The 15,397-nt window shown below is 43.1% G+C and overlaps 1 protein-coding gene across 4 annotated transcripts in view; it reads right to left on the bottom strand.

The window, feature by feature from the left end:
* LOC124595731 (ATP-dependent DNA helicase Q1-like) overlaps nt 1-15,397 on the bottom strand; it is a 137,577-nt gene that overhangs the window by 99,451 nt on the left and 22,729 nt on the right. For all 4 annotated transcript variants that reach the window (XM_047134602.1, XM_047134603.1, XM_047134604.1 and 1 more), the window contains exon 2: nt 13,452-13,570. In XM_047134602.1, coding sequence (XP_046990558.1) covers nt 13,452-13,503 — 52 coding nt within the window. In that variant the 5' untranslated portion in view covers nt 13,504-13,570. The remainder of the gene's footprint in view (nt 1-13,451; nt 13,571-15,397) is intronic.

Genomic DNA, 15,397 nt, shown 5'->3' with positions numbered 1-15,397 from the left:
TAGACTGCTGAAAGACGTGCATGTGAAAAGTGTGACTTTAATTAGTAGTAGCATAAAGAGCATCCACTTTGCCCAGGTTTGTTGGAATTTATGTGCAGATACTAGAAAGAGACAACATATGTGTAATTCGGACTGGCCAATGAGGGGCCACTTACCCTTAGCAGGTGGGCTTTGGGGGTGCTGTGGACTCCAAACATGAAAGGGGCCTGATGACAATGGTCAAGCACTAAAGAAAAATGAAAGTTGTTATTTGGACTCTATGCTATGCTATCTCAAGTTAAGTAGTTAAGTATGAACTTATAGTTGTGGACAAGCACTGAAGCATCATGTACAAACACATTGTTTGAAAAGCTTTGTTAATTATCAGTTGTGATTTGAGAATTTATTTGAATACAGAAGAATTATGGAAACTGTGTTTTGTGATTTCATAGTGAGTTGTTTAGATGCAGAAGCTTTTTTACAGCCCCTGCCCCCTGCAATTGGAAAAGAAATCAGCAGTCAAATACGTAGCATTACATAGCAGGACTGTAGCATCAACAGAAAACAAGACAGGGGCTGGGATATTTGGAAAAGAAGGTAACTGTTATTACAAGGAACGAGTAAAGACTTGCCATCTCGCAATATACTGATCACTTAAAATCAACCCAGAACAACAAAAACACATTATGTGGCATCATAAGTGAAGCAACAAGAAATTAAAACTAAAATTTTACAAAAAATGGGAAGATGTACATCGCTGCCAATGGCGACAAAAGAAAACAAGCTATCAAGAACTGTATCGTAAGCAGATATGCTGCAACAGTACAAACAACAGCGAATTATTCCAACTAAAGAGACTGTGGCTTTAATTAAACCCAAACAACTTAGATTGTCATGATCTATAACAAAAGGAATACCAGTTGGCCATAGCAATCAGGTCAACAACAAATATTATTCACATGTTGGAGTTGTTCTTGGCATGTAAATCACATGAAGATAAGCTGACTACAGAGAAGATTTTTGGCGAGTGGTTTCAATGATGACAAGTGCTGTGAAGGCTTCCAACGGCAACACTCCATCGCTTCATAGTCAGCAGCAGTGCAGCAGACTATGGCAGCGGCTACTGAGCAACTGCCTTAGACTGCACTACACACGATGGCATCGGCAGGGCACTATGGCACCTGGTTACGCAAATTATGTGAGCTGTATAGAATTTGTGAGTAGTTATTTAATCTGAAATAATTGACAGTGAACAACATTGGGTGATGATGCAAATACACTGCTTAACAATGAAGGTTTTTAGTGTGATGTAAGTAGTACAGTGATTTTGATTACATGCCTATCACAACCAGAAGTATGGACAATATGGTCTTAGCAGAAATTCTAGATAAAATTACAGCATTAGAAAATTAGATAAACTATGTCAAAACAATAAAAGTCAAGCAGATAAACTAGAAGAACAAGCAAATAAAATAGACATCTCATAAAATGGAGCAATTAGATGAACTATCCCAAAATAGAAAAAATTGAGCTGATAAACTACATGAACTATTTCAAAATAATAAAAAATTAGACAATTTAGCCACAAAATAAAAAAAAAAAATTCCAAATTAGAGGAAACCTTAGCTAATTTACCTAAGGAGTTCGAAACATAAGTAGTCGACCGTTGCGATATAGTTACACAAGAAGTAAAAATCCAGTTTAAAAATGTAAATGATAAGATGACAGTTACAGAAACCATCTTCAAGCAATTACAAAACTATATGCAATCAAAACTTAGAGACATGAGGTAGGGTAGAAATATCAGCACTAAATAAAAAACTTATTGAAATTTCTAGTGATCCAAATACTTCACCTGATTTGGATAAGCGTCTAGAAGAAATGGTAGAGCAAAAAGTACAAGAAAAAGTAGATTCCAACAGCACTACCAGTAATTCCTCAGATAATACTATTATTAATATGAGAAAGTTACAGAAATTATGGAAAGAATTAGAAGATACTAAATAGGAACTCAGAAGCAAAATAGCTACATCTAACATAGGATTATCACAAACAGTTTATAGAGGATGGTTTTGAAACCCGTCAAGTAACAGGCGTGATCTTCGTGGATCTCACAGCAGCATATGATACTGTCCATCATCGATTACTCCACGCAAAACTATACAATATGATCAACAACGCCCACCTTGTTAGACTACTCAGCACCCTCCTCCAAAACCGCAGGTTTTTTGTTGAATTTCAAGAACAACGCAGTTGCTGGAGAGTGCAGAAAAATGGTCTACCTCAGGGAAGCGTCTTGGCTCCACTTCTCTTCAACATCTATACCAACGACCAGCCATTGACCCCAGGCACAAGGAGATTTTTATATGCACATGACCGAGCTCTTGCTATGCAGAGCACATGTTTTGAAAGAGTGGAAAGAAACCTGACAACAGCACTTAGAACACTGTCAAGCTACTACAATCGGAACCAACTCAGACCAAACCCTTCGAAGACAAAAATGTGTGCCTTTCATTTAAGGAACAGGGAAGCTAATCGTGAGCTACATATTGCATGGTCAGGCATCCAACTCCAGCATCATCATGCACCTAAATACTTGGGAGTCACTCTCGATAGAACTCGGACATTCAAAACTCACTGCAAGAACACCAAAATGAAAATCTCCGCTCGAAACAACCTAATTCGCAAACTAGCGGGGACACAGTTGGGATCACATCCACAAACTATTCACTGTTCTGCAATGGCACTGTGCTTTTCTACTGCTGAATATGCTTCTCCAGTCTGGTACAGGTCATCTCATGCCAGATAAGTAGACATTGCTCTCAATGAAACCTGCAGGTTGATCACAGGTTGTTTAAGACCTACCCCAACTGATAAGCTCTACTGCCTGACTGGAATAGCGCCACCATGGATACGCAGAACAGTGGCTGCCAACAAGGAGAGATTGAAAGTGGAACAGGCCAGTACCCATCCACTACACGGACATAATCCACCACAGCAACGGCTGAGATTGCGAAAGAGCTTCCTGACAACATCCGAGAAGCTCACCATTTCACCAGAGAAGGCAGGGCTAGAGTTATGGAAGAAGTCGACGCCTCACCTACAGACGCCAGAAGCTGAAGAACTACCACCTGGACAAAACGAGAGCTGGCTGGTGTGGAAATCTTTACACAGATTATGATCAGGAGTTGGACGATCCAGAGACAACCTGAAGAGATGGGGCTTCATAACAGAAGATACGTCCTGTGATTGTGGACAAGAACAAACCACAAGCCACATGCTCCAGTGCCTTTTGTGCCCTACTTCCTGCACAAAGATTGATCTCCTGCAAGCCACTCCAAGCACCTTGGAGGTTGCAAAGTACTGGGCACATGTAATATAAATACAATTTGTGTATATATATGTACATATTTATTGATGTGTATGGCTACTGTAAATTTGTATGTTTCTGATTCGAGAACAAAGAAAACAAGCATTATTAAAAGAATTACTCATAGAAATGGAACTAGTTGCACTAAGCAGTTTTCAAAGTTTAAGCTGGAAGGAGGAGGACAGCCGACATATTTCTTGGGAGTATTTTCTCGATCTATGCTTCACAAAATGGGATGATACTAAAAAAGTAAATCTTGCACTAGGAAATTTATGAGCTGATACAGCAGAATGGGGAACAGCTCATTCAGAGGAATTTAAATCATGGGAAAATGTTTAGGAAAAATTTAAGAGAAAATATTGGTCCACAAGTTCGCAAGAAAAATTGACACTAGAGTTTCGATGTGTGTTATGGGCTCCAGGAATTTGGGATTGTATAGCAGGAGAATTTTATGGATGGAGAGAAGGTATTGCAAGGAGGTAGGGGCTAGGTTGATATGGTTTTGCAGGACTATGTTGGTGAGGGCTAAGGACTGGCGGAATCTGAACAGATGGAGGTAACTGTGGAAGAAGGGGTGGCAGCCAGAGATGGTTAATTTGATGGTAAGGCCATTTGGGGGATTCCATGTGCCCAGCAACAATGCAGGAACAGTATGTGGGACTGGGTTCTGGCTAGGAATAAGGGAACTTCTCTGTATTGATGCAGGTGGAAGGAGCAAGGATCCATGGTGGTGGAAAAAATGCGAAAAATTACATAAATGACAGAATTACATCTGAAAAATTCGCAAAAATACAGCCAAATATGTGGGAAAAATCATGAGAAGGAAGAAATGGATTAAAATGGGGGAAACATCATGAAATCTGATGGAGTCGACGACAGCAAAAGGTGAATACTCACAAAAATTGGTGATAAGTGACAATGAGACCAAAAAAAAGATAGAAATAATTTTAAAAAAGGTTTTACTGTGGGTAGCAGGTCTGAGGGTGGGTACGTGCGAAGAAGGGGGATGGTTGATGTGACTGGACGAAGTGAATTAGAGGGAATGAGTGGGAGCAAACTGTGACAGAACGGAGAAAGAGTGGGTGGTGGGGAGGGGTTCGTATGATGAGATACAAGATCATGAGGCACCAGAAAAGTGTGGGATATAACACACAAAAATACAGGAGAGTGAAACAGGCAGAGTAATCAATTTGAAGGTATAGGATTAATGATATCGGCGGGAGTAATGTGGGAAATAAGATGTTGCACCAATGTTATGAAAAGGGAAGTTGCTATCCACCATATAGCGGAGATGCTGAGTCGCAGATAGGCACAAAAAAAGACTGTCACAATCTAAGCTTCTGGCCATCAAAAGCCTTTGTGGAAAACACACACAGCATGCACATACACGTGCGCTCCCCCCCCCCCTCTCCCTCCCTCCCTCGCTCCCCCCCCCCCCCCCCCCACACACACACACACACAAAAAACAAACAAACAAACAAACTCACACACAGGACTGCAGCCTCTGGCAGCTGAAAGTGTGGCTTCAGCTGCCAGATGCTGCAGTCCTGTGTGTGTGTGTGTGTGTGTGTGTGTGTGTGTGTGTCATCTATTTTTGACAATAACCTCTGAGGGCCGAAAGCTTAGATTATGTTTTCTTCAATCCTTTGTTACTATTTTCTAATGCATTACTATACTCAATGTCCATTCTTCTTTTTCTTTGTTCCTGTGTTTCTTTTGGTACCTTACGAACCTCACTGCACGCTCTACTTATGAACCACACTGTATTAGTCTCGGCCACACACAACAGATGGCTACAACCCCGCACTGATTAGAGAGGAAGGACATAGTAATATAAGCCAAGTTATTCAAAGGCACTTATATAACACACAAATAACAACAGGTTGAGAAAGAGGAGTGATAAGAGAAATGAAGGAAGTAAGAAACTAATGTTTTATGTAGCTTTTGGGTAAGATCACTTTGCTAAGGAGAAATCTTCAATATTAGAAATGGTAAAAGCTGTATGGTCAGAGACTAGGGATATGATTGTAAGCATGAAGGAGACGTGTATCCAGATTTGTAGAGAGGTGGGGGGGGGGGGGGGGGGCGAGAAGGTAGGTTTACCTAGAAAAAGGGAACCTATACCTGAGGTCAGGTGAATTCACAGAAGAAAGGACCTGAACAGGTTTGGTAGGAATGAGAGGGAGGCTTACCTACACCTATGAAAGAGAGAACCTATAGCTTAAAACATCAGGTGGATTCAAATAAGGAAGAACCAGAAAGCTGGTTTATGAGAGCATGCAGCAAATGTAAAAATACAAAACTAGGAAAGTAAATTAAATGAAAACAAGGAAGTATTCTCGACAATAGTTAAAGCATATGGACCTACCAGGACCTGACTGATTTTGCAGACTTTTCCTTCTTGAATACACATTGAACAAGAACAATTCTGAGATTTGTAAATGTGGAAAGTAAGACAAGATGAAATTCTAACATGTAACTCCTTAAGATAAATGGCGGGCGAAATTTAGCATCTCATGGTAAACAAACAAACCACATTATTAAAATAATCAAGAGAAAACTAGACAGCAACGGATGGAGAATCAGGTAACTGTTATTACAGGGAACAAGTAAGGACTTGGCATCTTGAAATATATTTATCACTTAAAATCAATCTACAACAAGACCCCTCAAGATGAAACTTCGATCCACTACTTTACCCCACAGACAAAACAGTCAATGTAATGAAAACATTGATTCATCACCACCAAAGGAAGCAAAGGCAATACAATGAATGATCTAGAAGACAATCTGAGCACGCTTCCTAGATTGTTTGTAGACAATTCTGTCAGTCATCATCTGGTTAAGTCATCAGAAGACCAAAACCAATTGAAAAATAACTTACACACAATATCTGTATGGTGCGAAAAGAGGCAGTTGACTCCAAATAACAAAAAATGTGAGGTCATGCACACAAGTGCTAGAAGGAAACCATCACATTTCAGTTAGGCAATAAATCACACAAATCTAAAGGCTGTCAATTCAATTAAATACCTGGGAATTATAATTATGAGCAACTTAAATTGGGACGATCACATAGATGATGATGTGGGGAAGACAAACAAAAGATTACACTACTTGTCTATCCTCTGTTACAATTTTGCTGTATGGTATGGTATCCTTACTGGATAGAATTGATGCAGGGCATCAAAAAAGTCCAAAGAAGGGTAGTTCATTTTGTATTATTGTGAAATAGGGGAGTGAGTGCCATGGATATGATAAACCAGTGGCCATCTTTAAAACAAGGACTTTTTATAAAACTTCAATTATCAACTTTCTCTTCTGAATGCTAAATTTCTTTACTGAAGTCAACCTACATAGGAAGAAATGACCATCATAATAAAACAATAGGAATCAAAGATGGTACAGAAAATTTCGTGTGTTCATTTCTCCCCACGCAATTTCTGAGAGAGGAACAGTGGAGAGATAGTCTGAAGGTGATCTGATGAACTCTCCGCCAGGCACTTAAATGTGAACTGCAGAGTAGTAACGCAGATTTAGATGACAATGTATGCCCATGCACAAGTGGCATTGTCATGGCAAAAATACATGAACTAAAACAGGAATTGGCGCCATCCTGGCCGTCCCATTGTAGCAGGCTTCAAAGCCCCAACAGAACGTATCTCAGCTCTGGTAGACCAACACCTCCAACCTATCCCCCACACACTCCCATTCTACATCAAAGACACAAACCACTTCCTACAACACCTCAAATCCATTCCCACTCCTCTCCCACCTGAAACCTTTCTTGTCACCATAGATGCCACATCCCTTAACACAAACATCCCACGTACCCATGGTCTCTCTGCTCTTGAGCACTATCTCTCCCAATGCCCACCAGAAGATCTTCCAAAAACCTCGTTCCTTATCACACTTACCAACTTCATCCTAACCCATAATTACTTCACCTTTGAAGGCCAGACCTACAAACAAATCAGGGGAACGGCCATGGGAACCAGGATGGCTCCATCCTATGCTAACCTCTTCATAGGCCGCATGGAGGAGGCTTTCCTGAAGACCAAACAGCTGCTTCCCCTGGCCTGGTGTAGGTTTATAGATGACATCTTTGTGGTCTGGACTCATGGTGAAGAAACACTCCTTAATTTCCTCCATAACCTCAACTCCTTTTAGAATCTGAATTTCACCTGGTCCTTATCCAAAACCCAAGCCACCTTCCTGGATGTTGACCTTCATCTTGTTGAAGCTCACATCCACACCTCTGTCCATATCAAACTCACAAAACAAACAACAGTACCTTCACTTTGATAGCTGCCATCCATTCCACATCAAACGTTCCCTTCCCTACAGCCTAGGTATTCGTGGCAAACGTATCTGCTCCAGTGATTAGTCCCTCAACAATTACACCAATAACCTGAGCAGTGCTTTCCTCTCCCACAACTATCCTGCAGACCTTGTCCACAAACAGATCTCCCGAGCAATACATTCCTCCCCGTCCAACAACAATGTTCCTACCCCCAGACCACACAGAAGCATCCCCCTTGTCACCTAATATTATCCTGGCCTGGAATACATCAACAAATTACTCCGCCAGGGATAGGACTTTCTCAAGTCAACCCCTGAAATGAGATCATCCCTTGACAAAATTCTCCCCACACCACACAGAGTTGCCTTTTGTCGCCCCCCCTAACCTCCGTAACATCCTTGTTAAACCCTACAATATTCCCAGACTACCTTCTCTACCCAGCGGTTCCTACCCCTGTAACCAACACCGCTGCAAAACCTGCCCCATGCATCCCCCGACAACCACCTACTCCAGCCCCGCTACTGGTAAAACATACACAATTCAAGGCAGGGCCACGTGTGAAACTACACACGTCATTTATCAGCTGACATGCCTGCACTGCACAGCCTTTTACATCGGTATGACAACAACTAAGCTGGCTGAGCGCATGAACGGACACAGACGAACTGACCGCCTAGGAGATGTCCAATACCCAGTAGCGGAGCATGCCCTCCAGCATTATTCTAGGGACCCAGGAACCTGCTACACTGTATGTGCCATTTGGCTTCTCCCACCCAACACCAGTCCCTCTGAACTGCGGAGATGGGAACTTGTACTCCAACACATCCTTTCATCACGCCATCCCCCAGGACTGAACCTACATTAACCAGCCTCACTCCCATTTACTCTTCAGTCATCTCCTTTTTCCCTCTCGTCTTTAGCCATTCACGGATCTATTCATCCTACATAATTGTATTTATCTTTATACTATATACCTCTTTAATTCTGTATGCATCCTCTTTGGTTTGAAGCTGGCACAGTACTTAACAGTAGAATATCTTTGGCTTCCCTCTGACAACCATGCCTCCATCCTTGCTACCCTCCCTGTTTTCCTTTCCCTGTTGCTTCATAACCTGGGTTGAGAGTAACTGAATCCACTTTCCCTTCTTCCCTTTCTTTCCCCTCTCTCCTCCCTGATGAAGGAACATTTGTTCCGAAAGCTAGGAACGTAAATTTTCGGTTCTGCTTTTTGTGTATCTATCGGCTGTACTAAGCTGAGGTAAGTACTGGCCAGCCCCTCTATCTCTTCGTTAGTATTTGTTTCACATCTTTATATGAGATTTTCCATTAATCATTTAGATCACCTATATGGTCCACATCCTTCATTGTTTTGTCCCTTTTGTTAGCTATCACTTACATCTGTCATCTATACACTTTCTCTTCTTCAGTGTTTTATATATACATAAATAAATAGTTTCGTCACCAACTGTGCTAGTTTCATTTTCCTCCTATTATCTTGTTCCATTTATAGTCCACTTCTCCTTCTTTATTTATTGATTTATTTATTTAACATTCCATAGACCGAGCGAGGTGGCGCAGTGGTTAGACACTGGACTCGCATTCGAAAGGACGACGGTTCAATCCCGCGTCCGGCCATCCTGATTTAGGTTTTCCGTGATTTCCCTAAATCACTCCAGGCAAATGCCGGGATGGTTCCGCTGAAAGGGCACGGCCAACTTCCTTCCCCATCCTTCCCTATTCTGATGAGACCGATGACCACGCTGTCTGGTCTCCTTCCCCAAAACCAACCAACCAACCAACCAACCAACATTCCATAGTTTTAACGTTCGTTATTCGCTGTTCTCCAGCCAACAATCTCTTCCACACCTACCAGTATCATCCATTTCCGTCGATTTCGTGTTGCTGGGGATAATTTTGTGTCATTGGCTATCTTTCTCTGCCACAGGAAAATTTTTTTGGGACATTTCTGCACCACCCGCGAACTTTTTGCGGCACGCGCGATCTTTTTTGCGGCATGCGCGACTTTTTTTTTGCCACTCGCTATCTCAGTTTTTGAGCAACGTGTGTTCTTTTCCCCTGATCTGGACATACTTGCTTGGTCTGGTCAACTTTTTCCGTATTTTTCTTATTTAGTGGTCTTCCTTTGGTACTGAACATTACCAACAAAATTTCTTTCTTTATCGTCCTTCCCTCCGTGTTTTATTCCTTCTTATGATTACTATTTTAACTTTAGTTATTTGACTTCCCTACCCACCAGTTACCCACTATGTACCCTAATCCTATACCACATTATTTACATTCATTCCAGAAACATGCATTCACCGTAGCCAAACTGCAATCCCACATACTTTTCCTCCGGTCCTGCTTAACCTTTGGAATCACCCCTAAAGGACTTACCTTAAAAGTTCCCATCTCTGGGTGCAATTCTTCCTTCCACCAGTCTCTCCTGGACTTCCAGAACCTTCAATCCTTAGCCCTTACCCAACTTGTCCTGAATCTCTACACTACTTCATGTAACCACCACTCCCAACAGCTCCTATCTCTCTTCAAAGTCCTCCACCTCTCAAACCCTTGCTTGGAGAACACACTCATGAACATCATCCTAGAAGCCAGCTGCAAACTTGAGTTCCATGCCACACACCACCTGAAAAAACTATCCACAGTGCTAGTGCAACACCTAAGAAGTGGGGTCCCTCTCCCTATTCCTCACAAACACCAACCACAACAGAACCTTCAACAAACCCCCCTCATAGCCAACAAACCTAGCCTAGCCACCCTACTCAATCTTCCCATCCCAGCACATACCCCACACAGACGAAATCTCAACTATAACCACAGTCAAATGCCACATATCACCAGTCCCAATTCAGTTCTAAACCTCTCATCCAGATCCCTCTCTCCTCCAGAGACATCTGTTCTATCAAAAGGCTTAACCTTTAGCCCCACGCCTAAATTCAACCACACTGCCCTGGTTAAAGATCTCCTCTCATTCACCCGGAACCTCAACTGGAAATATCACTTCACTACCCAAACACAGCCCGCAAATACTAGACCCAGTGTTGAACCCTGTCTGGAACAGTTCCGACCGCCTTCTCAAAGGGATCCTCCTCCCCTCCCCCAAAACCATCCCTTGCAGACATTTCAGGAATTCCTCACATCCAGTGTTGCCTCCCAGTCGTTCTTGAAGAACATCCGACAACCCCCAACATCACCCCAGCTGAATCCCGTGGCATTAAGGAGCTGAAAACAGACGGCTCTATTGTCATCCTCCCGGCGGATAAAGGCTCCACAACTGTGGTACTTGACCGTGTGGAGTATGTGGCAGAAGGACTGCATCAACTCTCCGACACCTCAACCTACAAAGCTGTTGCCCAGGATCCCATTCCCTCCATCCAGACTCAGCTGCAGAAAATCCTAAAAATCCAAGGTCCCTCACAAGGCCTCACAACGGCTTCCACAGACTTACTCACTCCACCTGAGCCCCGTACTCCTACCTTCTACCTATTACACAAAATCCACAAAGAGAACCATCCTGGCCGTCCCATTGTAGCAGGCTTCAAAGCCCCAACAGAACGTATCTCAGCTCTGGTAGACCAACACCTCCAACCTATCCCCCGCACACTCCCATCCTACATCAAAGACACAAACCACTTCCTAGAACACCTCAAATCCATTCCCACTCCTCTCCCACCTGAAACCTTTCTTGTCACCATAGATGCCACATCCCTTAACACAAACATCCCACGTACCCATGGTCTCTCTGCTCTTGAGCACTATCTCTCCCAATGCCCACCAGAAGATCTTCCAAAAACCTCGTTCCTTATCACACTTACCAACTTCATCCTAACCCATAATTACTTCACCTTTGAAGGCCAGACCTACAAACAAATCAGGGGAATGGCCATGGGAACCAGGATGGCTCCATCCTATGCTAACCTCTTCATAGGCCGCATGGAGGAGGCTTTCCTGAAGACCAAACAGCTGCTTCCCCTGGCCTGGTGTAGGTTTATAGATGACATCTTTGTGGTCTGGACTCATGGTGAAGAAACACTCCTTAATTTCCTCCATAACCTCAACTCCTTTTAGAATCTGAATTTCACCTGGTCCTTCTCCCAAACACCTCTGTCCATATCAAACCCACAAACAAACAACAGTACCTTCACTTTGATAGCTGCCATCCATTCTACATCAAACGTTCCCTTCCCTACAGCCTAGGTATTCGTGGCAAACGTATCTGCTCCAGTGATTAGTCCCTCAACAATTACACCAATAACCTGACCAGTGCTTTCCTCTCCCACAACTATCCTGCAGACCTTATCCACAAACAGATCTCCCAAGCAATACATTCCTCCCCGTCCAACAACAATGTTCCTACCCCCAAACCACACAGAAGCATCCCCCTTGTCACCCAATATTATCCTGGCCTCGAATACATCAACAAATTACTCCGCCAGGGATATGACTTTCTCAAGTCAACCCCTGAAATGAGATCATCCCTTGACAAAATTCTCCCCACACCACACAGAGTTGCCTTTTGTCGCCCCCCCTAACCTCCGTAACATCCTTGTTAAACCCTACAATATTCCCAGACTACCTTCTCTACCCAGCGGTTCCTACCCCTGTAACCAACACCGCTGCAAAACCTGCCCCATGCATCCCCCGACAACCACCTACTCCAGCCCCGCTACTGGTAAAACATACACAATTCAAGGCAGGGCCACGTGTGAAACTACACATGTCATTTATCAGCTGACATGCCTGCACTGCACAGCCTTTTACATCGGTATGACAACAACTAAACTGGCTGAGCGCATGAACGGACACAGACGAAGTGTGCGCCTAGGAGATGTCCAATACCCAGTAGCGGAGCATGCCTCCAGCATAATTCTAGGGACCTAGGAACCTGCTACACCGTATGTGCCATTTGGCTTCTCCCACCCAACACCAGTCCCTCTGAACTGCGGAGATGGGAACTTGCACTCCAACACATCCTTTCATCACGCCATCCCCCAGGACTGAACCTATGTTAAACAACCTCACTCCCATTTACTCTTCAGTCTTCTCCTGTTTCCCTTTCCTCTTTAGCCATTCATACATCTATTCATCCTACATAGTTGTGTTTATCTTTATACTGTATACCTCTTTACTTCTGTATGCATCCTCTTTGGTTTGAAGCTGGCACAGTACTTACAGTAGAATATCTTTGGCTTCCCTCTGACAACCATGCCTCCATCCTTGCTACCCTCCCTGTTTTCCTTTCCCTGTTGCTTCATAACCTGGGTTGTGAGTAACTGAATCCACTTTCCCTTCTTCCCTTTCTTTCCCCTCTCTCCTCCCTGATGAAGGAACATTTGTTCCGAAAGCTAGGAACGTAAATTTTCGGTTCTGTTTTTTGTGTATCTATCGGCTGTACTGAGCTGAGGTAAGTACTGGCCAGCCCCTCTATCTCTTTGTCAGTATTAGACTACATTGTAAAATAGAAATGTTTCACTGAGGTAAGTCATTTCTTTCTATTCCACTTAGAGAACTATTTATAAACTACCCTCGTAATCTGACTGTTCTTCCTGCTAACTGTAGTTAAATTATTATCTGGGTTATTTCAAAATTACTAAAATGTGAAATGAGATTATCTAGTAGTAACACTCCCAAAATTTAACGGTTTGATACATTTCTAATAAGTTTTGGTTAAAAGGTAAGTAAAATAAAAAAATTCAGAATGATGAGAGAGGTAACAATAATGACATTAGAAATGAACAAATTAGTCAGTGTGGAAGGTGTTTGTTTATAACTCAAACTCACCTTCATAGCTATCTTCTTTGTCTGGATTACTAGATGACGAATGAGAAGCCATCTCCTCTTTTTAGCTTCTATGCTGTTACATGAATGTCTTGCTCAGGATTATCAATGTCTTTAGTCACCTGGAGTTGTAAATAGAAAATATGTCAAAGGGTTATGAATGAAAGCCAAATTTACATAAAATTCCTAACACACATACTATTCTTACAATAAATCACTGCCAGTCACACAGATGTTAAGTACATATCAGTGAAATTTGTGCTCCTCACAGCATAACTGAGACCACAGAAATAGAAAATACCATGAGTGAAAACCAAGTAAAATTTTGTGTAGGCAGCAGCCCTCAATTCACTGGTAGGAAACTAGTAAAGTGCTAAAATGCTGAAAAAATTGAACTGGCAGATACTTGAAGATAGATGCAAACTATCCTTTGAAATCCTGATTACAAAATTGGATGAAACAGTTCTAAGTGATGAATCAGACATACAGAATAAGTTCACAGATATGTGAGTGGCTCGAAGACTTATTAAATAATAGAACACAGTATGCCCTCGACGGCGAGTGCTCATCAGAGACAAAGGTATAGCCAGGAATGCCCCAGGGAAGTCTGATGGGGCTTTTGTTGTTCTCGATTTACATAAATGATTTGGCAAATAGGGTGGGCAACATTTGGATGTGGACACCATCTGGTCCTGGGGCGGAAGAGCGTGAAGAAGAGAGTGTGTGTTGGAGTTCCCGCATGGAGAAAACAATATTATAGCTTTCACTATTTTGACAGGAGAAAGCAGGAGGTCGCACTTCCACAGCACGTTTCTTTGGGAGAAAGGCTGGTGGGTAATTTGAAGAGCTCGAAATCTCAGCAAAGTGTTGACCCAATGAGTTAGAAATTGCGACGGGGTCCACTAAAGTATCATGCGTGACAGTGAGCCCAGAGATTGGGGGGAACTAGGTGCACCAGATAACCGTCGAATTTGACTCCAAACTTCAGAGGAGGGAGTGAGGGTGTTAAAAGAGCTAGTAAAGAAGTCCCAGCCTCCCTTTTTGCTACCGCGGATGACGCGACGGCATTGTGCACGTAACTGCTTATAGCGGATACAGTTGGCCAAGGTAGGATGATAGCAGAAAATGCGAAGAGCATGTCGCCGCTCACATATTGCATCACGGCACGCCTTGTTCAACCAAGGAACTGGGGGGCACTGGGGCAAATCTGAGGTGCGAGGTATTGAACGTTCCATGGCTGTAAGAATAACTTCTGTAATATGAGTGACGTGATCATCGACGCTAGGAAAGTGACGGTCATCGAATGTTGCTAGAGACGAAAAAAGTGTCCAATTGGCTTGGCCAAACTTCCAGCATCTCGGGCGCATAGATGGCAGTTGTTGCTACAATCGAAGGACACATGAAAAATGGTCACTCGAGTGTGTACCAGCAAGAGCAAACCATTCAAAGTGCCGAGCTAGCTGAACAGTACCGACCGAAAGGTCCAAATGAGAGAAATGTGTCATGGAGGCAGACAAAAATGTAGGGTCCCCAGTGTTGAGACAAACAAGATCCACTTGGTGGAAGACATCAATCAATGAGGAGCCTTGCGGACAAGGACGTGGAGATCCCCAGCAAATAAGGGGGCGGGAGCTGACCAAGGAGATGAAGGAGATCAGCTCTTGCCATCGGTGTGGACGATGGAATATATACAGTACAACGCGGTAGGATCATAATAGGATCGACAATTCATCCCAATTGGCTCTAATGCTGTGGATATTCCAATGGATAATGGACATAGGGTGGACAGAAAGGGAAGAATCTTACCACGGTTGCTCTCAACTCAACGACTGCTAAGAGCTGGCAGCCGACAGCATGGAACGGCATTCAGCCGAAGGCAGAAGATCCTGATCCATAGGTTGTTCAGGAGCAGCTCCTGCCACCAGCAATAGGGCGGGTGATTGGCAGCC

This window comes from Schistocerca americana, chromosome 2, assembly GCF_021461395.2.
Source record: "Schistocerca americana isolate TAMUIC-IGC-003095 chromosome 2, iqSchAmer2.1, whole genome shotgun sequence".
Classification (NCBI taxonomy): Eukaryota; Metazoa; Arthropoda; class Insecta; order Orthoptera; family Acrididae; genus Schistocerca; species Schistocerca americana.
This window is presented reverse-complemented; position numbering and strand designations above follow the sequence as displayed.